This window comes from Gossypium hirsutum, chromosome A06 (assembly GCF_007990345.1).
Source record: "Gossypium hirsutum isolate 1008001.06 chromosome A06, Gossypium_hirsutum_v2.1, whole genome shotgun sequence".
In the NCBI taxonomy this organism is placed as follows: domain Eukaryota; kingdom Viridiplantae; phylum Streptophyta; class Magnoliopsida; order Malvales; family Malvaceae; genus Gossypium; species Gossypium hirsutum.
This window is the reverse complement of record NC_053429.1, coordinates 100,090,525-100,115,095: the sequence shown is the minus strand read 5'-3', so window position 1 is coordinate 100,115,095 and position 24,571 is coordinate 100,090,525. Positions and strand designations below refer to the sequence as shown.

Sequence of the window (24,571 nt, the reverse complement as noted above, 5' to 3'; positions counted from 1 at the left end):
TTCAACTAACATTTAGAATGCAAATTTGCAACTTTCGATAGTCTATTTCAATTTAAGCACTTAGGCATAGAATTTCATCACGAATTTCACACAATCATGCAATCATATCATAAACATCAAAATCATTGTAAAATATTATTTCTATCCGAATTGTGGTCCACAAACCCTATTCTGATTAAGCCTAATTCAGGATATTACAACTCTCCCCCTTTTAAGGATTTTCGTCCTCGAAAATCTTACCGGTAAACAGGTGTGGTATGGTTCTCATAGTTTCTTCAGGTTCCATGTAGTCTCTTCCCCATGCTTTTGCCACAACACTTTTACAAGTGCAACACTTTTATTTCTTAATTGTTAACTTCTCGAGCTAAAATCTTAATCCGTTTTCTCAAAGTCATATCCAGTGTAGTTAATTTCTGTTGGTGAAATATAGTGAGGATCGAAGATACGACATAAATAGATACGTGAAACACATCATGAATCTTCTCTAATTCGGGTCGGTAACGCTAGCCGATATGCTACCGGTCAACTTTTTCAATTATTCATACGGTCCAATAAAACGCGGACTTAACTTGCCTTTCGTCCAAATCTAAGGACTTTCTTGCATGGAGACACTTTCAAAAATACCTTATCACCAACTTGAAACTCCATTTCTTTCGTTTCAAATCCGCATAAGATTTCTGTCTATCTGAAGCAGCTTTCAAACAATCTCTAATCACTTCACCTTTTCTTCGGTTTCTTTTATTAAATCAACTCCAAAATTTGATTTTCCTTGAGTTCAGTCCAATACAAGGCGTCCGACATTTACGACCATATAATGCTTCATAAGGTGCCATCTTCAGACTTGTTTGATAACTATTATTAATAAGCAAATTCTACCAACGGTAAATACTTTTCCCAACTACTTGAAATTCCAATACACAAACATCTGAGCATGTCTTCAAGAATCTGAATTACCTCTTGATTGTCCATCAGTTTGTGGATAAAGGCCATGCTGAAATTTAACTTTGTACGCTAATCTTCTTGCAACTTTTTGCCAAAACCGTGAGGTAAACCTCGGATCTCTATCCGAAATGATTGACAAAGGTATCCCATGAAGTCTAACAATCTCTCGGATATGTAATTCAGCCCAACTTATTAGAGAATAATCTGTACGTACCGGAATAAAATGAGCCGATTTAGTCAGTCTGTCAACTATTGCCCAGATGGCATTTTTCTTCCCTGGAGTTAACGGCAACCCTGATATAAAATCCATAGTAATCCGATCCCATTTCCATTCAGGAACCATAATAGGCTGGAGTAATCCCGAAGATACTTGGTGTCCAGTTTTCACTTGCTGGCAAACCTAAGCACTTTGATACAAACTCGGAAATATCTCTTTTCATTCCACTTCCACCAGTATATTTTCTTCAAGTCATTATACATCTTCGTACTGCCCGGATGAACCGCTAACAACCATTATGTGCTTCATGCAAAATCTTTGAATAACTCATCATTTTCGGTACACAATCTGATTTAAACATCAAACAACATCAGAACCGATTCTGAAATCTGATCTCGTATCAGCTTCACACTGTTTCTTTTGGCTACAAATCTTGATCATTTTTTGAGCTTCAGAATCTCTTGTAAAAACATCGGTCTTGCTCTACTCTGCTAGAATGAACCTCATCTGAAATTTCAACTGATGTTCATAACTCTCAAAGCAAACAACAATTTCTGCTTAAAGCATGGCAACCACATTCGCTTTTCCTGGATGATAATCGATAACAAGCTCGTAATCTTTCAATAACTCCAACCATCTTCGCTGTCTCAAATTCAGTCTTTTTGTGACATCAAGTATTTAAGACTTTTGTGATCGGTATATACTCGGCACTTTTCACCATACAATAATGTCTCAAATCTTCAAAGCAAATACCACCGCAGCCAATTCAAATGTGAGTAGGATAATCTTCTCATGAGGTTTTAACTGTCTCGAAGCATAAGCCACCACTTTTCCTTCTTGCATGAGTACACACCTCAAACCATTAGAAAGCATCACTATACACCACAATTCTTTACCTGATTCGGGTTGTATCAACATGGTGCTTCAGTTAATAACTTTTTATTCTTCGAAACTCTGTTGACATTCTTCCGTCCATTCAAATTTAACATCTTCGGAGTAGTCTAGTCATAGGAGCAGCAATTATAGAAATCCATTTACGAACCACCGATAATACCCAGCTAGCCCCAAGAAACTTCTAACTTCAGTTACGTTTTTCGGTGGTTTCCAATCAACAATGGCTGAATTTTACTAGGATCAACCCGTATACCATCACCTGAAACAATATGACCCAAAAATCCAACTTCTCGGAGCCAAATTCACTTTTACTAAACTTAGCATACAGCTGCTATCTCACAAAGTTTGCAAAACTATCCTCAAATGCTCAGCATGCTCTGTCTCATCTTTTAAATAAATTAAAATATCATCTATAAAACCATAACAAATCTGTCCAGGTATGGCTGAAATATGCTATTCATTAAATCATAAACACAGCAGGAGCATTTGTCAATCCGAATGGCATAACTAAAAATTCATAATGACATACCTTGTTCTAAAAGCAGTTTTAGGCACATCCGACTCTTTTACCCGCAGTTGGTAATACCCAGATCTCAAGTCAATCTTTGAAAACCATGTCGCTCCTTTTAGCTGATCAAACAATCATCAATTCTTGGCAACGGATACTTGTTTTTGATTGTCACCTTGTTTAACTGGCGATAATCAACACACAATCTCATAGAACCAGCCTTCTTTTTCACAAATAACACGGGAGCACCCAAGGTGAAAACTCGGTCTCACAAAGCTTTATCAGTCAACTATTGCAACTGCGACTTTAATTCTTTCAACTCTGTTGGTGCCATTCTATATGGAGCAATCGAGATCGGAGCTGTTCCCGGTATTAAATCAATACAAATTCTACTTCCCTGACTGGAGGCAAACTCGGCAATTCTTCTGGAAATACGTCCGCAAATTCACACACAACTGGCACTGATTCAACTTTCTTTTCAACTTCTTTTATATTAATTACATACGCCAAATAAGCTTCATAACCCTTTCTCAAATATCTCTGAGCCAACATCGAAGAACTCATACTAGATAATGCCTCTGATTTGTCTGGCTCAACCCGCAGAATTTCACCACTTTCACACTTTAATTCTATAACCTTTTCTTTGCAATTTATTATAGCATCATGCAATATCAACCAATCCATACCCAAAATAACATCAAATTCATCAAACGGCAACAACATTAAGTCGGCCGGAAAGTAATGACCCCGAATCATTAAAGGGCATTTCTTGCTTACTTTATCAACTATCACGCATTTGCCTAACGGGTTCGACACTCTAATCATAAATTCTGTGTTCTCAACAGGTATATTCATACTAGACACCAGTTTAATGCATACGTATGAATGAGTAGAACCAGGATCAATCAAAGCAATAACATTAATATCATAAAGAGAAATGTACCGGTAATCACATCGGGTGAGGAAGCATCTTCACGCGCTTTAACAGCATAAGTTCTAGCCGGAGCTCTTCCCTCAGATCTAACTGCTGCATCTCTGGCTACATTCTTACTGCTTGTTTCACTTCCAGCTTTTCTCGGATACCTTCCCTCGAGTTTGCAGCACTAGCTTTTACACTCTGAAATTTTCTTTCTCAGCTCTCTCTGGGCAGTCTCTAATAAAATGATCCGGAGAACCACATCGAAAACATTCATTTGCTCTGCACGGACCAAAATGATTTCTGCCACACTGCTGGCACTCGGGTTTAACAAATCTCGAGTTCCCTACACTGGCTGCAGAAGTATTCTGAGATTTAGGACCCACATTCTGCTTCTTAAAATTTCCATATGATTGCCCAGCTGAAACTTAGGAACGAGGATTCATATTTCTTGACTTTCCGGGTTGCTGTGAAGGTGCCTTACTCATTGGCCTTTTCTTCCAATTTCGTGTCTCAGCCTCTACCTTCCTCTTCTCTTTAAGTAGTTCTTCAGCCTTACAAGCTCGATCAACTAGGACTACCATTTCTTTCAGTTCAAGGATCCCGACAAATACTTTAATGTCTTCGTTGAGCCCGTCTTCAAATCGTCGGCACATCTTGGCTTCTGTAGGAACATATTCCTTGGCATACTTACTCAATCGTACAACTCTCTTTCATATTCTGAGACTGTCAAATTACCTTGCCTCAGCTCAAGAAACTCTTTACATTTCTGATCAATAAATCTTTCACTAATATATTTCTTCCGAAACTCTTCTTGAAAGAATTCCCAGGTTACCCTCTCTTTCGGTACCACCGAAATCAAAGTCTTCCACCAATTATAGGCTGAATCTCTCAACAAAGATGTAGCACATTTCAAACATTCTTCAAGTGTACAAGATAATTCATCAAATACCCGGATAGAATTTTCAAGCCAGAACTCTGCTTTCTCTGCATCATCATCAATATTTGCTCTAAATTCTTCAGCCCCTTGTTTACGAATTCTATCAACGGGAGTTCTGTGAAATTTTATCATATCCACTCCTTGAGGCATTGGAGGCATAGGTTGAGGAATTGGGGGAGGTGGGGGAGGTCGTACATTTGGGTTCGTACGAACGAACTCAGTGTACCATGCACTCATCATTTGGAGAAAGGCTTCCCGATCCCTTTCTCCTCCTCCCTGACCAACAGTAAGAGGTGGGTTTCAGTTGGCGCTGCCCCTTCAGCCGGAGCTGGCGCATTACTCTCTACTTCATCTGTCATAGCTGGATCGGGATCCATTTACTATATAAAAATCATTTAAAAAGGTCGGAAGTCGTCACACTATCACAATTCATACATATGGCATGTATAGCACAATCCGTACATACAACACGTAGTCCGAGAACCGACTAAACCTGATCTGATACCACTAATATAACGCCCCACGCTCGAGACATCACGGAGTCGAGCTTGAGGGGTTACCGAACATAATTTATCAATTTAAGAACTTCAAATCATTTGTTTCTACATTCACAGCTTTCTAACTACTCGCGTCACAGTTACAAGAAAAATCATATCTCGAGTTACAAAACTCGAAATCAAGATCCGTAAATTTTCCCTGAATCTAGACACATATATCTATTTATTAATTTTTTTCTAGAATTTTTTTATTGGGGAAATTAGTACAGTTTATTAATTAAAGTATCCCCTGTTTCAGGGTTCAACTACTCTGACCTCTGTGTATTACGAATCAGATATATCTCTATAAAAAATTTCAATGACTATGAGGTTTGTTTCTATTAAACTAGACTCAATAAGAAATCTGTACATATAAATAAAAACTTATAATTATTTTAGTAAAATTTATTATGAATTTTTAAAGTCAGAACAGGGGATCCAGAAATCACCCTGGCCCTGTTTTGCAAAAGTTTAAATATCTCATAAAATATAATTTATATTCCTGTTTTGTTCAATCCATATGAAAATAGACTCATTAAGCTTCAATTTCATAACTTACTCATCATTTATTTCTATTTATACTATTTTTAGTGATTTTTCAAATTCATGTCATTGCTGCAGCAATATTCTGTTTTAAGGCAAGTTTCATCTTTCCATAAATTTTTATGAACTAGATAACCTGTTAAACTTCCATGATATCAAACATGACCTAAATTAGCCATCACCATGACTTATCAATATCAAACATTTTCTCAACCAAACATGGTCATATCATAAAATTATTTACACAAAATAGGTATATTGCTATACATGCCATACTTAAGTAGTTGTACAAGCCATTTACCAAGATAAAAGTCCTTTGGATAGTGTGATCGAACTTTTGACCTATCCGATTCCTGAGCCGGCTTGTTCAAAACTACAATGAGTAAGAAGGAGGGAGTAAGCATAAATGCTTAGTAAGTTCATATGCAAATAATAAGTAACATAACAAACAGTTATACCAATCAACATTAGCATACATCACTAAAACACATATCACATTTTTAATCATTTTTCATCATCTTATTACCTTATCGTGGTTGTATCAATACTCAACCCGAGGGTTAAATACATACCTGTCCAAATATCCATTTCATATCACTTACCAATACGTCTCTTTACATCTCGAATATTCCTCCATTTGAGTAGAACTTTACCCGTTGAACACATCGGAATATAATTCGAATACATGGATAATTTGCACATAAGTGCCACATATGTAATCAAGCAATCATGTAACCCGCCCATAAGCAAACTCGGACTCAACTCAACAAGCTCAGGCGTTCGCATCCATAAGTGAACTCGGACTCAACTCAACGAGTTCGGATGCCTAGTTACATCTCACGAACTCGGACTCAACTCAACGGGTTCGGACATTCGCATCCATAAGTGAACTCGGACTCAACTCAACGAGTTCGGATGCTCAACCATCCTAGTGACATGTCACTTGTATCCTAATCTATTCTAAGGTTCAAACGGGATTTTCTCGAACACTTATCCTTGCCGTCTTCCGTAGAATGCCGAAATCAATACTCGTAACAATTATATTTAACAAGTAGCTCATATAATTTACATATTATTTGAAATTAACCACAAAGCATACATTTCATAATAAAATTCAGCATAACATATAATTAACATCAATAACTTAAAAATAACAATTATGCTACTTTATTTACACATGAACTTACCTTGGTACCAAAATACAAAGATTTGCAATTTAGTCCACAATCTTTTCTTTTCCTCGATTGAGGTCAATTCCACGTCTTTCTTGATCTAAAATAACACATTTAGCTCATTTAATACTCACATTATCAAATTAATCCTTAACTCAAATTTTGGCAAAATTACAATTTTGCCCCTAAACTTTTGCATATTTACATTTTTGCCCCTAGGCTCGGGATTAAACTTTATTCCTTATTCTTATGTTTTACAACATGCTGATCACTTTTCTCTTCTATGGCAACATCAAATTCTCACTCTAACATGTACTTGTGACTATTAGGTATTTTACCGATTAAGCCTTTTTTCTCGTTTTTGCTTAAAATCGAGTAGTACAAGTTGTCTAACATAATTTAAAACCCCATATTCTATCATAAAACATCAAAATACACAAATTTCACCTATGGGTATTTTTCCAAATATAAACCCTAGGTTGAATTATTGCTAGCATAAGCTTAATCGAGCTTCCGGGATTCCAAAAACGTAAAAATCATTAAAAACGGGGCTTAGAATCACTTACTATGGAGCTTGGAAGCTTGAAACAAACCCTAGCTATGGAGAACCCTTGAAATTTCGGCCTAATGAAGAAGATGGACAAAAATTGGCTTTTAATTTTGTTTTTAATTCATTTTAATAACTAAATGACCAAAATACCCTTATTACTAAACTTTCCAAAAATTCCTTCCATGTCTTAAATTTGTCCATGAACTTAAAATTGGTCAAATTTCTATTTAAGACCTCCTCATTAATATTCCAAAACAATTTCAAACTAAAAATTTCTAGAATGCAAATTTGCAACTTATTCGATTTAGTCCCTATTTTTCAATTTAAGCACTTTAGGCATAGAATTTCATCACGAAATTTTCACACAATCATGCAATCATATCATAAACATCAAAATCATTGTAAAATAATTATTTTTATCTCGAATTTGTGGTCACGAAACCCCTATTCCGATTAAGCCCTAATTCAGGATATTACAAAAGTTGTTGGCTTGTCTTACTATTTGCCTCATTTTGTACAAGGCCATGAAAATGGCTAACTTTGAAAGTCATTATATGAATGCAAGATAGTCTTTCATGAATGTGAAATTGTTGGCATGGTTGAATATATGAAATGTATATAGGCCTTAGCTATGGTTGTTGGTTGAGAAATCGTATTAAGTTAGACTTTGATATGTTGGTTAGTATTAAATTTTGTTTTAGGGTGGCGTAGGGCTTGGTAAATAGCCTTATATTGTCTACACGGGTAGACACACGGGCATGTGTCTAGGCCGTGTGTGACGCATGGTCAGCCTTATGGGCGTGTTACATGGTTGTGTGTCCCCTGCAAGTAAAATTTACAAGTCAGTATGCATGGTAGTAAACACACAGGCAGAGACAGGGCCGTGTGTCTCAGTCGTGTAAAGGGCACGACCTAGCACACGGGCGTGTGCCTTGGCCGTGTGACCCTTAAGGGTTGCTAACGTTAGAAGCAGAATGTTAAGGGTTTTAGACATGGGCTAGGACATGGCCATGTGAAGGATATGGGCCACAGACACAAGCGTGTTTTAGGCTGTGTGAAAACCCCTGTAGGTTTGAATTTAGAATTTAATTCACAGAGGCATAGGACACGGGCGTGTCCTTTGATGCTTAGGTCGTGTGTGTCACACGGGCCATCAGCACGGCCATGTTATAATTACCACACAGGCGTGTTGCCCTTCTACACGGGCGTGTGCCCTGTTTCAAGGATTATTTATCTAAAGTTAGTTAAAAGACCTGGGTTGATCCTGAATGGTTTCCAATGGAGGTGTTGGGACCTCGTAGGCCAATAATAAAGAGTTTAGACATAGTTCGAAAAAATTAATTTGATTAAGCCTTGATGATTCGAAAACGTTGGAAATGCATGTGTCTACGTTTTGTAATGCCTCGTATTCCGTCCCGGCATAGGGCACGGGTGTGGGGTGTTACACATTCAATCCCCGAAGGCGTTACATTCGATCCTCAAAGTGATCCCGTAAAGTAATTCTTTTTGCTTGAGTCAATTTGTTTAAAAATTGCTCTTTTGTTTTAGGATAAACATTAATTAATTTAAGCCGAATTTATTTAGTAATTCAATTAAAATAATATTAATGTGAGGATTTGAAAAATGATTAAAGTTTTGAGGAAAAAATTATTCAAAACTTTAAGTATATTATAAAGTAGTGGTAAACAAAATATACTTTTTTAAACTAAATGGCATGCAAATATTAGAGTTATATTTCAATGTCGTGCATAAAATAAATAAACTAACAAATTCCAAACCTAAGATATAAAAATGAGAAAATACTAAATAATTACAGACCCAAAATAAACGATTAAGGAAAATTTTCAATAAAACTTAATAATAGAACTTAATAAAAAAAACAACTTACTAGTTCGTGAGTCATCCGATGCCAATCCGAGTCCTAGTTCTTTGCACTTCCTGAGAGGTAAGGAAAAGGATGAATGAGCTTACAATGGCTCATGTGAGATTAACCTTAAACCATTATATATAATCATTCAAATAAAAAAGCATTTAATTCTTAGCTTAATAGCATATTAAGCATATAATATGGAACATAGAGAAAATCAATACATATGCAGAAAAACTTATGATGCAATGCAAATGTAAATTAATGTTTTAATTTCCCACTCATCCATTCAGACCGCCCTCCAGCATTGCTCGATGCACCATCTCACATAACACATAACAATAACTGACTATTCCAGATATGATTTCAGGTGACGATGGTCGTTCACTGGACATATGTGACAATGACTATTATTACCACCCCAGTTTGGTTCAATTTTGATGGTGTTTTAGAATGACCATCTTGTCTTGTCCGGTTTAGAAGGATTTACACATAAACTATCATCTCGGTTGACCCGATCTGCTGGCTTTTTAACTTACCATCCCAATTTATCTGTTTTTGATGACATTGCCGCCTACTTCGTGTAGTACTATCTTTCGGTGTGGACTTAAATTGCCACTATCTCCTACAAAACTCCTCTGTTCTACATTCTCAATTTCATGTATTATGCACATATACTCACCATATCGTACTCATTATCAATATTAGATAGTATGATTTTTTAGCACATTTATTGTCACAATTATCAACAAATGACATGCAATCATGCATTCAGTCAATCTCACATGTACACACATTTATTTGGTGCATGTAAAAAAGAATAACAATGTCATATATACTGGGGTTCGCATATATCATATATAGAGTTTGCAAATATCTAGTCTTAAACAATCTCCTAGGTTTGCATGCACATAAACAATTCACATATTAATCATCTAGGGTTTGCATATCGCTAACATATGAGTTTGATTTAGGGAATTATATAGGTTCGCATATAGCTAATCTTTTTATGAGTTTGCATAAAATCACCTAGATTTGCATAATAAAATATGTACAGCTCACCTCTCAAGTAGTTAAGGTTCGCATATAATTTCTATGGGTTCACATATAACTTCTACGTGTTCACATTACAGTTCCTATTGTGTTCGTATGTTATTTCCTATAGGTTCGCATAACAACTCTTTTAACTTCCTAACACTACAATTAATCATACATAATGTTGATTTGAAGATTTAAAAACCTTAGCTTTGGAGATATTGATGATCTGCTCACAAAAAAAAGGTTGATTTTGAAGATTTTGAATTCCTTGATTGAAAATTGTTTAACTAAGGAAAAGAAAAAGAAAGAACTCAAAAGTTTGAAAGAATGTTGGAATAGGGGTTTTGAAGGAAAAATAGAGAATAAATAGAAGGAAGGAGGATAAATTCTATTAGGACTTGGAAAGGAGTAACTTGAAATTCAAATTAGGATAAAAAGATAAAAAAAGACATGAAATTTTAATTCTATTTAAATTTTTAAACAAGGATAAGATATGATTTCAAATTAGGATAAGAAGATAAAAATATATGGAATTCTATTTCTATTTGAATTATCTTTTATTTAATAAAAAATATAAGATTTGATTTTTTTTTAAGATTCTAACCCTTGATTTTTGAAATGTTACAAATAAAGTTTTTAAAGTAATGAAAAAAAAAGTGAGAAACAACTAATAGAAAAATATCATGTAATTGGATAAAATAACTTGCCATTTGAATATGAGTCAAAATTTTACCTACAAAGAACTATTACTTAAATCCTTTATTACGTTTGGACATAATATTCCACAACACATTGGTAAACAACATTTTCAATTATATAATATCATTAAAATCAAATAATAATAAAATCATTGAATATCATATTGCAACACCCTAGATTTTAGGGTTAGAAGTTTTGGGTTTTGTGGTTAGGGTTAGAGGCAAGGGTGTGCTATTAGGTTTATCGCGCGTTTAAGTGTCAGAATAGGCTTGCTGGTCTGGTGGTTTGTGGTGTGTTAATTTGTCTCTAGGTTATAAGTTTGAGCCTTGTGAGTGTGCTTTTAGTAATATATTTTTTCATTGCTAAATAATGGATTTGTTTTATGTTTAAAAATAAATATTGGTTTATTTTTGTTACTTATTTTTATTTTATTTATTTATTCTATTCTATTACTTTTATTGGTGGGTAGTCACATTCTCCCTTTTCTTTCTTTTTGGGTTTTACTATTTCTTTGATTTTTCTGTCTGCCTCTTCGATAACGGTTTTCGCTGCGTACATATATCGAAGAATTCCATGCCTCCGTCGTTGAATCAGGTGTGGGTTTTGAAACTTTTCTATTTCTTTTGCGAATTTTAAAATTATTTTTGATAAAATGTGACAATCTTGGTGGCTTTCGGAAATTGGTTGGTAAAGAATGGTAGTACTGTCGAATGGAGTAGAAATTCCCTTTGGTTAATGCGGTTCTGAGTTCCATAGATTAAGGGTCGACCCAATGATCGAAAAACTCAGTTTCAAGCTACTTTATGGTGGTTTCGCAACCACATGGGCGACTACACAGGTGTGCTTGTTCACATGGCCATATGGAAATAGGAATTAGGGTTTCTGGGTTGCTTTGGGCACCACACTGCCGTGTGGTTGATTTGGGGAAATTAGTCGAATTTCACACGGCCGTGTCCCCTGGGCACATAGGCGTATAAGTTTTGGAATTAGGGTTTGAGTGATTTGGTGCCACACGACCATGTGGCTAAATTAGGGGTTTAGGGATCCCACACTAACATGTGTTTTGGATATACGACCGTGTCTGGTGGGCACACGGGCGTGTGAGACCCTCACACGGCCGTGTCAGCCCTATACTTAAATTTAGTACAAATGTACAGAGAGTTACACGGCCTATCCCCACGGCCATGTCCTTGGTCCACACGGCCGTGTGCTTCATTTCACAGGGGCGTGTGCCTCAGTCACACGGTAGTGTGCCCCTCTTCACACGATCTTTCGACCTGCCACACGGCCTAGGCAATTCCACATGACCAAGGCACACGGGCATGTGGTCTTAGGACACCAAAATTTCAGTTTGTGTATGTTTTGATCTAAAAATGTGTTTGTGTGTTTCAACCTTTGGCTATGCCTTTGAAAGGGTAATTAAGACTTTGTTTTGAGCTGTGGCTTATGTGATATTGGCAATTGTTGTGTGAGATGTTTGATTCTGAATCTGGACTGTGGAGTATGTTTGTATAACTATTCTGATTGACTGACTGTGAACGTGTCACTATTCTTTGAGGTGTGTGCATGCATACACTTGCATAAAGTATTTTGGGTGGGGTTGCGAAGTGAAGGGAGTCTGATTTTGATCTAAACTGGCAATTTTACTGCAGCATATTCATACGGTGATTTATCGTACAATATAGCATGTACGTCAGCTTTGATGCGTACTATTATCTGATCTGGCAGTTTAACTACAACTCGTCTATACAGTGGACTACCGTATTGCACTGTACAGCATATAAGCTAGCCCTACTACGTATTATTATCTGAGTGGCTTAGTCCGAATTGTGGTGTGTAGGGTTGGATGGGCCTTTCGAGGTCCTAATTCGTGTGATTGGTTGGATGAGCTTTAACAGCTCTTTTGGGGTGTGATCGGGGGACGGAGAGGTGTGTTGGCTAGATGGGCGGGTTTTATCACTTGACTGCATTTCATCTGTATCTATCTACGAGTTCTGACTGTAAGGTTAGTTGTCTGTAATCTATTTGTCTGAACAGCATTCGTGCTGAGACTCTTGTGTGAACTTGTTGTGCTTTGATTGTTAAGTTCAGTTGGGACACTAGTTCCAGGTATGCATTTCTGACTCGGTGAGCGTTTGAAAATCTATTGCGTTACTGATTTGAAATCGGTAATTATGTCTCTCGTCTTATTTCGAACTCACATTGAGCTTGAGTAGCTTAGCCCCTCTTAGTGTTTCCCTTTCAGGTACCTTTTCTGTTCTCTGGCGCTAGGCTCGGTAAGCGGAGGTCTCAGACAGTCACAATGGGGAATAAACTATTAGTTTGCATTTTCAGTTTTACTGTTTCTACTTTGTTTTTCAGTTTTGAAATGTAAGGTTTTATAAAACTGTGGTACAACTCCATTTCAAATTTTTATTTGTTCATTTAATTTCGAATTTTTAATAAAATTAACTGTAATTTTACTAACTGAACTTAAACGATTAAATGTTTCGATTTGACGTGATAACCTGTTTTGGAAAATTTATCTACGATCACTTTAGTGATCAATGTGACCTATGGGATTTGGCTTAAACTTCTAGGCCGAGTTCAGGGCATTACACAGATAATAATAACTAAGCATCTAAAATAATAATGAAAATCATGTCCTTTTTGGTGTTGGAAACAAAACCTAATAAATAATGCTAAAATGTAAAGTATTTCTTTAGATTTTATTTTAAATGAAAATGAATTACTAATGCATATATTTATATTTCTAAATATTAATTTTAATTGGTATATAATTATAACACTAATAAAGTGATAATCAATGTAAAATAATAAGTGTAAATTAATATGAATTCGAATTCTAATTAAGTGATAATTACTATTACATTGATAACAAAAATATTATTAATAAAATAATTATAATTATAATTAATTATAATTATTTTATATTAATAATTTGTTATGAACATAAATTTATTCTCAAAATTTAATATAAACCACATTAATAAAATAATTATAATTATTTTTATACTATATTATTTTATTGATATTATAGATTTTAAAAATGAGAAACATAAATAATAATAAAAACTAGTTCTTAATTGAATGATTTTCTTTATCTTAGTTTCTAAAATAGATATGAGTCATACTATTTGTTGAGTCAAGTTTTGTGTTGACTCGAACCGATTTTATTTGATGCAATTAATACTTATAAAAATTTTAATATTTAATTTAATTATAAAATTTATTTCGAGTTTTGACATATAAATTAAGAATAAATAAAAAAATTTATACATTATAGATTAGATTATCAATATATTGATATTATATTTATATATAATGCTAATCTCACACATTTAATTTTTATTGATTATAAAAATTGATTTTAATATTATTTGTTATTATCATAGTTAAAATAAAATTATATTTAGTTAGTTAGAAAAACTTGGATTTTTATTTTTTAATTTATCAAATTATATTCAATAATTTTATAGATTTATAATTTTATTAATTAATAATATATTATGTTACTTTTCTTAAGTAAAACTTTCGATCAAATTAATTAATTTCACATTAATATAATATCATATTAATTAATAGTACTTTTATTTTTTGAGAGTAATTAATATTAATTTTATTATTACATAATGATACTAATAAATGTTATTCTATTGTTAATTTAATAATATAATTAACATTAAATAATATTCTCGTCAGTTTAAAAAATTATTCAAATTCATGTTTTTATAAATATTATAGATAATAGACTATAAATATAGATTATATTTATGAGTGAATTTTACCAAATATATAAATAATAATAATAATTTATTATTGTTACGGTCGTAACAAGTAGGAAAACACGAGTTTAAATGTATTTTAAGTGTATAGTTTTTTTCAAGGAATGGATTTGAGGGAGGTTCTAATATGAATTGTATAAAAAAAATCTAATATACTAATAAATAATGTATAGAGTATCAAGGAGCCTCATAGTGTAACTTGTTATTTGATTTTAAGTTTATTTGTCATTGAAATGCGTTGAAGATGGCCCCTCCTCCACTGACTTTTGTTTAATCCTCTCCGGTACGACCTAACAGTTCATAGGAACCTAATTTCCTAAACCCAACAAAACATAGTGTCTACCAAGGTCCAAGCTGACAGTTCTATCTCACGTTATGGACTGTTAGGTCATTTTTCATGGCTAGAAATTGAGGAGGACAACACAACAAGATATGTGATTCCAGTGAAACAAAAGTAAGAATTACCAATAAACAATGACCTAGACATTTTATAGCATTGCAATTGAACTTGTAGCTTGTGAAGAGCTCATAAGCATAACCAGTGTCCCGCACTCATTGGTAATTTGTACCATGGCATATACAGCATCGGATAGTTTGGTCCACTAACGACATTGCAAAGATTTCAACCACCTGTCCATGAATAGAGGGAACAACTTAGAAGATTTTTCATGAGTGATTCGAATGAACCCAAGAATAGTATAGTGCAGATATGTGGCTTGAGATTAAACAAGGAACTCTTCAAGTATGATACTTTTGTTGCGGTAGTTCAGGTCCGAGACAAGAATTGCCACTCGAGTGATAAGGGTTCTTTGCTGCCAAGATTCATTGAAATTCGATCACTGTCTAGCCAGCAAACAGCCAACAACATAGCAGATATCAGGAACTTGTGTTGGTATGTGGCTAAAGTATTGGTGATATGGGACAGTTGGACAAACTATACCCACGCACGTGGCCTGTCTACATGGGGAACATCTCCTATTTTCATTAGAAGAGACATAAATATATGGGACTTCTAAAATCGGGACCCATTTTTATGTTGGAATCACATGGTGTCAGGTGGCACAGATACAACTTACAAGCAGATGCATCCACTCATACTGGATGTTGGAAGTATCAAACCAAAACAGTTAGAGCGGTTTGGTTTGCTTAAATTGATGTGATATTTCATTTATCATCTAACGAGTTTTAAATAATGAGACATTTGATAGGGGTGAATTAACGATATATGCAGAGCGGGTTTTAAAATTGAGAATTTAGGTTGTTTTTTTGAAAATTTATCGGGATAGATGATTTTTAAGAGAGAAAAATAAAAAAAAACATCAGTGAATTTTAAAAAATATTTTGTCACCTTAACTGAAAATGCATTCTATATAGCATCTTTTCTTCCCTTTCATTTTTAATCTTAACCTTAACCTTAACTCGTGATAAAAAAAAATTAGCACTTAGGAATCTTGGGATGATGTTCAAATTGGGCTTCCACATTGTTTTTTTTTTCAAATTTCCCCCGATTGCCTATATAAAGGGAGATTTTGCTCTCCCTACTCCATCAACTCTCTTGGCCTATGTCTTTTAAAAAAATAAAAAGGTCCTCTCCTAAATTGTTCTTTTTTTTTTTTAGTGTTGAAATTCTTGAATAGAAAGATTTATTTGTGTTTGTATTTAAGGGAGACAGTGTGATAGTTTTAAAGTGTGTTTGAGTTCACGGTGATGTGGTGGCACTCGAAGACCCTCACATTTCATCTGTCATGTCAGGATGGAACCATCATTTTATAAGCCCATTGCATTGCAAATAGGGCTCCAGATCACAGTGGTTATACGATTACGGGTTGAAGTATAACTACGGCTCTCGATTGGCGATGGTTATATAGTCATGGGTTGGAGTATAACTCGAAAGCCCAGTTGGCGGTGGTTATACAGTCACATGTTTAAGTTTCATGCCATCACAAAAGGATGCTTTGTAAACCTATACATAAGTTTGAAATCATAATTATAGGGAAAAACTATGAGACTTTCCGGTATAATCAGCTTATTCTTTCTTTCCATGTCCACCAAAGCAGTATCCTTAACCTCGCTATTCGAAACCTGTGACGGAATTGGGGGAAAGAGGACTATCAAGGGGACAAGTGATTGTTACAGTGGAGAAGATCTAAAAGTCTTTTCTGGCCGATAGCGGTTGTTGTGATTAAAGAACCCATTAATAACTATAATCGTTGTTGTTCTGACTCGAGTTTTCGAGTTTTAGCTTTCTTTCCACCATCACAATCACTCGTCTCCTAAAAGTCCTTTTGCCCCCAACTCTGTCACAAGTTTCAAACAATTAGGTTAAGGATATTACTTTTAGTGGAGATGGAGAAAAAGAATAAGTTGATTACACTGGAAAGCCCTTTTGTTTTTCTCTATGATTATAGTCTCAAACTTATGTATGAGATTTATAAAGCATCATCTTCTGATATCATGAAACTTGAACCCATGACTGCATAACTACTACCAACTAAGAGCCCTAGTTATAATTCAACTGGTGACCGTATAAGCATTATAAACTCAGAGCCTGAGTTGCAATGTGATGAGCTTCTAAAGTGATGGTTTCATCTCGACACAACAGATGAAATGTGTGCGTCTCTAAGCGCTATCGCATCATCGGAAACTCAAATATATCTTAAAACTATCACAATGTCTATATCAAACACAAACACAAATAAATCTTTCTTCCCAAATTTCAAACACCCAACACAAAAAAAAAATTAAAAGAGAGAAACAAAATACACATTGCATTTTCTTTTCCTTTTCTCAAAATTAACTTATTTCCCTAAATATTAAAAATATTAACCTGAAAGCTTAATTATTTTCTAAAAACGACATATACATCAAATTTATCGTGGGGATTGCTTTCAGCCGATTGATTTTTTATTTCATATTACTTTTTTATGATTTTAAAATATCTAATAATATTGTGACTACTTTCGATAGATTAGAGCAGCAATATTTCATATTGTTTATATTTGAATATTTTATTATGAATAAATAATATATTATTTATAAACATAAAATAAAAATTGTTTAAATCTTGTTGAAACCATTTTTAAAATTTTATATTAAAAATAAAATAAAAATAATTAAATGCATATATTCACTTGAGTTAAAATTAATAAATTTATCGATTGAGTATTAGTTTGATTGGTATAGGCATTATTGTCAATATAAGAGAACGTTGGTTCAAGTACTTTGAAATGCATTATTATCCTCTTTATGGATTAAAGATAGGTTATAGGTAGTTTTAGATATTATATTAGAAAGAGCAAATATAATTAGAATTTATAAAGAGATTGTTAAAAAAATAATAATAAATTTAAAATGTATTTCTAGCTTTTGAAATATTTTAACTTTTGAAGCAAGGTTCGACATTTTTTTAAAGAAGTCAAATACCTACACATGTTACATGTTACTACTTATCTCTTTTTATTACATCGTAAATGAAATATAAACCACTCTTTCAGCCTTTTAGGAAACATATATCACCCTTTCAGCCTTAAGTTATCGGAGTATGATGTATTAAATAATTTTCATGTGAACCTTACATGCTTCTATGAAATTTATGTTCGTAGAAATGAACATTCGAATTTTGTTTTTACTAATCGACTTATTTCTAATCGTTGGGCTTTTAATCGAATAAACAGCTGTGTACCTAGAGAATCGTATACAAATAATAACCTGTTGGTTAAATTATTTTACTACCCCTCATTTTAAAAAGAAAATTGAAGTTTAATTTTGGTATTTAAAAAAAGTTAAAATTGAGTTATTAAAATCGTAAGTATTTTCTATAAAAAATTGTTAAATTGAAATTTTGATTAGGTTATTCTCATATTGCATGACATATGATTGATAAAAAATATATATGATAAATTCACAAATTTTAACAAAATTATCAACAACAATAATGATTATATTAAGATTTTTAAATTGAAAAAGTAAGGCGATTAAATCTTTAACTTTTAAAATACATGTACTAAATTTAAAATTTTATATAAATACAAGGACTAATGACATAAAGACATAGTTTAACCTAATCTATACTAAAAACCAAATGTTAAATAATTATGGTTTTCAACTCATGCTTCACATTGGGTTAAATTATTTTTAATTGTAATGTATAAAGTTGAAATTTAAATATTATAAAATTTTTTAAATTTTGTACTCTCTTTATATTTAGAACTTAGTCTCCATATTTTAATTTTAAAGAATTTAGTTTTTTTACTTTTTAATTTAAAAATATGACTATTAGCATCGTTAAAATTTCTCTATTAAAATTGTTGATTTGACACTATAAAATTAAAAATATATATATGTTCATTTAGTAGTCATGTGAAAAAAAAGCATTGTAGTGAGCTTGAATCTAACAAAAGAAAATATTAATGGCATGAATAATTCCTAAAATTCGTGTCTATATCTTAACTAGAATAAATTATTTAAACTAACTAATGGTATTATAAATATTAATTTAAGAAATTATGTAAAAAATTAAAATATAAATATGAAATCTCCTATTTAAATGTATTATAAAAATCAAAATTAAAATCTAAATATTTATATAATCTAAAAGTAGAGGTATCATAATAAAATAATATAAAAAAAACAAAAACCATGGCCTATAAAAGGGGAAGGCCACGACTCCACTTGTTCACAGTTAAAAACTCTGGTTCTTAACTTTTATATAATAGTTGTAGGTCATAGATGACGGTGAAAATTATCCACATCGTAAAACTGATTAAGAAAAAAAATGGTATGAAAGTATAATTTTACGATATTCTTATTTTTTTTAATAGAAAAATAATAAATCAAAATTTTTCTCTTGATTTTTAGTATTTTTAATTAAATTTAAATTTTTTCATGAGAAAAAGTTAAAAATTAAAAATAAAAATTTGATTTATTATTCTCTTTTTAAAAAGAGATAAAATGATGTATAATCACGATTTCATATAATTTTTTTACTAAAATAATTTATCAGCACTGTAAATATTTTACTATATATAGGAGAAATTGTGTCCATCCCTACGGCATAGAATAGATGTTGAACAGACTAAGATTTTGTTCTCTCCTCCTTTCTTCTAGTTTGACTGATTTGTGGAAACTCAGGAAAAACAACAAAAAGAGTGTGTTGGTTGTAGGATCCTCAGCCTAAAATTTTGGTAGCAGTGGGGAGATCATCACAAAATGGAGAAGAAAGGGACAGTATTGATGCAAAGGTTTGAGGTGGGACGATTACTGGGTCAAGGGACATTCGCCAAGGTTTACCAAGCCAGGAATCTAAGAACCGGCGAAAGCTGCGCCATTAAAACCATCGATAAAGAGAAGATAATGAAAGGAGGTTTGATAGATCAAATCAAGCGTGAAATCTCAGTTATGCGCCTCGTTAAACATCCCAATGTTGTTCGACTCTATGAGGTAATGGCTAGCAAATCAAAGATATATTTCGTGATGGAATATGTTAAAGGCGGTGAGCTTTTCAACAAGATCGCTAAAGGGAAGCTCAAGGAAGATGACGCCCGACGCTATTTCCAGCAATTGATAGCTGCCGTTGATTACTGCCATAGCAGAGGTGTTTATCACCGGGATTTGAAGCCCGAGAATCTCCTCCTCGATGAAAATGGGAATCTCAAGGTTTCGGATTTTGGGCTGAGTGCGTTTATAGAATCAAGCAGACAAGATGGGCTTCTTCACACCACTTGCGGAACTCCAGCTTATGTTGCACCCGAAGTCATTCACCACAAAGGCTACGACGGAGCCAAGGCTGATATTTGGTCTTGTGGAGTCATTCTTTACGCTCTGTTGGCTGGTTTTCTCCCTTTTCAACACTCCAATCTCATGGAACTGTATAGAAAGATAAGTAGAGGAGAATTCAAGTGCCCACAGTGGTTCTCTCCCCAAGTTCGGAAGCTTCTTTCTAGGATTCTTGAACCCAATCCAATCCAAAGAATCACTGTGGCTAAGCTAATGGAAAATTGTTGGTTTAGGAAAGGGTATAAACATATTGATATCCTACCACCATCCCCTCAACCCTGTACCTTAGACTCGTTAATTACCGACGATAGTTCTGGTTCTTGGGAGCCGAGAAGCCCGGTTAGGCCGAGTTATTTCAATGCTTTCGACATTATATCTCTTTCACAAGGTTTAAACTTATCAGGTTTGTTTGAGAAAGATTTGAACCAAAGGGATTGCTCACGGTTCACCACTAGAAAACCAGCCAGCGATATCGTTTCAAAATTTCAACAAATAGCCCAGACCGAGAGTTTTAGCATCAAGAACAAGGATGGGAAGGTGAAATTGCAAGGCAGTAAGGAAGGGAGAAAGGGACAGCTTGGTATAGATGCTGAGATCTTTGAAGTTACCGCTTCGTTTTATGTGGTGGAGTTGAAGAAAACTGCTGGGGATACTTTGGAATACAAGAATTTCTGTAACAAAGAATTGAAGCCGTCGCTCAAGGATATAGTGTGGGCTTGGCAAGGCAGCAACAATTATACCCAGAACCTGGTTTGAGTTTTCGTATTCCAACCAACAACTATACTGTGGTAGCAGCTAATTAGGGAGCTTCTTACCCTCTTCGAATTTCAATTTCTTTTCTTTTCTCGCCTTTTGTAATTAAGCTCCAAATTTTAGTTTATGAATGTAAGAAGATGTGTAAATAATTAACAAATTAACCTTTCTACTAAAATTCTCTCAAATTTTGTAATTTTCCTTTTATTAGTTAAAAATTACTGGTAGTTAAATTTAGTTAATAAATAAATATTAGTATTAAGTTGTATAAATTTAGGGCAGGAATTAATATTAGAATTATGTGAGAGAGATATTTCTTTTCGAATATGTATGTGAGAGATGGATTGTGGTTAAACACTATAATAACACATAACATGAGAAAAAAAGTTTAGTTAGATATAAAATAGTTTCATATTCATTTACTAAAAATTTGTATATTTTAGAATGGAAAACGCTCTGGATGTTGATGGTATCTGTTTTCTGCTGGTGATTGAATATGGTGGCGGAGTGCGGGTGGATGATGATCCTAACACAAAGAAAGTTAGATTCAAAGAAGATAATAATGGGAAATCACTGATATGTTGGTGGAAACGAGAGCTAGTTCTTCAATCTCCTGGAAGGACAAATTGTTGGGGACTAATCCTGGAGATCTGAATAAGGTTGGAGTGGTCTCTTCTGGTTTCAGTGCCGATGTTGACTTAGAAATTCTGGAGGGAGACATACATAGATCTATGGTCAATGGAATCCCTACCATTGATTTTTCTGAGAGGATTCAACAAATATTATAAAAAGAAATGGAGCAAACAGTTGTCATAAAACTGCTTGGAAGGAATATTGGTTATGGAGCTTTAAACAACCGCATAAGCAGTTTATGGACCTCTTCCATGCTTTTCCATCTCATGGACATTGAGAATGGATATTTTCTCGCTAAGTTTCAATCTCCAGATGACTATGCTAAGGTTTTGTCGCAGGGACCTTGGATGATTTATGGACAATACCTGACTATCCAACCTTGGACAAAGGATTTCACTCCATTTCAAGCATATCCAAGCATGGTGTTAGCTTGGATAAGACTACTAGGTCTTCCAGGGTTCTTGTATAAAATGAGAATACTCGAAGAAATAGGGGGTATGATCGGCAAAATTGTCCGTTTGGACTTCAATATAGACAGCAGAACTAGGGGAAGGTTTGTCCGAATGGCTGTTTATATTAATCTCAATAAACCCTTGACTGCTCAAGTCCTTGTAAAAGGGTTACATCAAAAGGTTGAATATGAAGTTCTAACCATGATTTGTTTTACTTGTGGAAAATATGGCCATACAAAAGAGCTCTGTGTCGTAGAGCAATTGGGATCGTCATCCGGAAAGGAGCAAATCAGTGATATTCTGGCGAAGAGGGCAACCGAAGAAGACAGAGCAGCGTACTGGCCATGGATGGTTTTCAAGAATAAAAATAGGCGCAAATCTAGGAACATTAATTCCAGTAAAGAGAATCTTCAGGATCAAGGAAAATCAGGCTCCCGTTTTGATGCCTTGACAAATATGGAAAATCTGAATTTGAATGTTGGAACAAATAAGGGAACAGAAGGTCAAGCGGTAGATGTTGGAAAAGTTACAGAGCAGATAAGGGAAAATAATAAGGGAAAGGAGCGGATATGGGGAGTTAAAAAGAGTGTCGGGCCTGAGATTTATAAAGTGAGCAGGCCTACTATGGAAGGCCCAATAGTCCCTTTCATTGCTGCTAATGATGAGGCTAATGGTGCAAGAGGCCTGGATGCTGCCACATTGGATAAGGCCACTACCTGTAATGGGTCAAGTCGAATTAATGTGCTGGACAGACCAAGCACTAAATTTGGGTTTCAAGTTGACACTACAGGGGGATTTTCTATGTCTTTAAGTGCTCATGCTATTAGCACGTCGACCGATGCTCTAAGTTTTAATTCATCTCCAAATTTTGCTAATTATTTGAATATGAATAATTCTTGTCTTAACCCTGTTTTTGTTGCACAAGAGGATAATGATGGTGATGCTTTAGGCATACAGAACAAAGCTAATTTAATGGTGCCAGAATTGGTTGAAATTAAAGTCACCGATCCTATTGGAGGCTTAGATCATCAGAAACATACTGCAGTATCTTTCAACAAGAAGGAATCAGCTGGAGGGAATTTTTTAAGGAAAAAGAACACGACAGATTTTGGGGGTAATAAGCCACGTACTTTGGAGAAGTCGGTGGTTATTAAAGATGGAGGGTTTGGGCCTATAAAAAAGATAAATAAAGTTACACATGGGAAAGGGATTAATTTTAAAAATAAAAATTCCTTTAAAGTTCCTTTGAGTGACTCTATGATCAGGTTAGCTCATACAATTTCCAATTTGCGAGGTGTTAACTCAGAGGTGGTTGGTCAAGGTTCAGGTAATAGTATCCAAGATTGATTCATTTTTTTTTTTGGATATTTTGATTTTAATTTTTAGAGTTTTACTCTTTTCGTTCCTTTTTATCTTTTATTATGGATTTAAATTTATCTATTTTTCTCTTGGAACTACCAAGGTTGCGCGAGTAGTAAATTTTTACGGGCTTTCTGTGAGTATAATCTTGAGCATAATCCAGATATTGTTTGTCTTTTGGAGCCACGAGTTAGTGGTAAAAAAGCTAATGCTATTATTGATAAGTTGGGTTTTGATTTCTCTCATCGCATTGAGTCTATTGGTTTTGCAGGGGGCATTTAGCTTGGATGGAAGGATAATATTCACATTAATATTATGCATAACCATCCTCAATTTATGCTCCTACTTGTACAAGGCAACATTGTTTTTAACTCTTTTTTATATTTTTGTTGTGTATGGTAGTTCTGACAGGGTTAAGAGGAAGACTTTTTGGACTGATTTATTAAAAGTTTTACCTCCCGACCCATTACCTTGGCTTATCTTAGGAGACTTCAATCTATTCTCTCTCCTAAGGATAAAAAGAGTGATCGGTCAATGGGTAAAAGATGCAAGCTTTTTGGGAATTTTGTCGAATCTTGTAAACTGCAGGATCTTGGATTCATAGGTCCAACTTTTACTTGGCAAAGAGGTAACATTCATGAACGGATTGACCGAGCTTTAGCAAATGATTCTTGGATCTCTGCTTTCCCGCATACTTTACTTTCTCATCTTCCGCGTATTAAATCGGATCATAGACCTATTCTTATTTCTACTAACCCTGTCCGTAGCCTTCCAAAAGGGAGACGTTTTAGTTTTCTTGCAGGGTGGACATCCTCTAGTAGACTTGTTGATCTGGAGATGGAGGTTTGAGATGACCTGGAAAATGTTCTTAATCATGAAAAGCTCATTTGGAGACAGAAGGCCAGATGTGACTGGCTTCAGTTCAGAGATCGTAATACTAAGTACTTTCATAGTCGCACCATGCAAAGGAGGAAACTTAATCACATATTGGC

General features: G+C 34.2%; 1 protein-coding gene across 1 annotated transcript; it reads left to right on the top strand.

The window, feature by feature from the left end:
* Positions 1 to 19,649: 19,649 nt before the first annotated feature.
* Positions 19,650 to 21,225, top strand: LOC107900639 (CBL-interacting serine/threonine-protein kinase 20). Its single transcript, XM_016826307.2, has one exon. It carries the CDS (start codon positions 19,816 to 19,818, stop codon positions 21,136 to 21,138), a length of 1,323 nt encoding a protein of 440 aa, XP_016681796.2. The 5' UTR covers positions 19,650 to 19,815; the 3' UTR covers positions 21,139 to 21,225.
* The last annotated feature ends 3,346 nt before the right edge of the window (positions 21,226 to 24,571 follow it).

Excerpts from the sequence above, each read along its gene's own strand:
- LOC107900639 (XM_016826307.2), top strand. The coding sequence starts at position 19,816 with ATGGAGAAGAAAGGGACAGTATTGATGCAAAGGTTTGAGGTGGGACGA.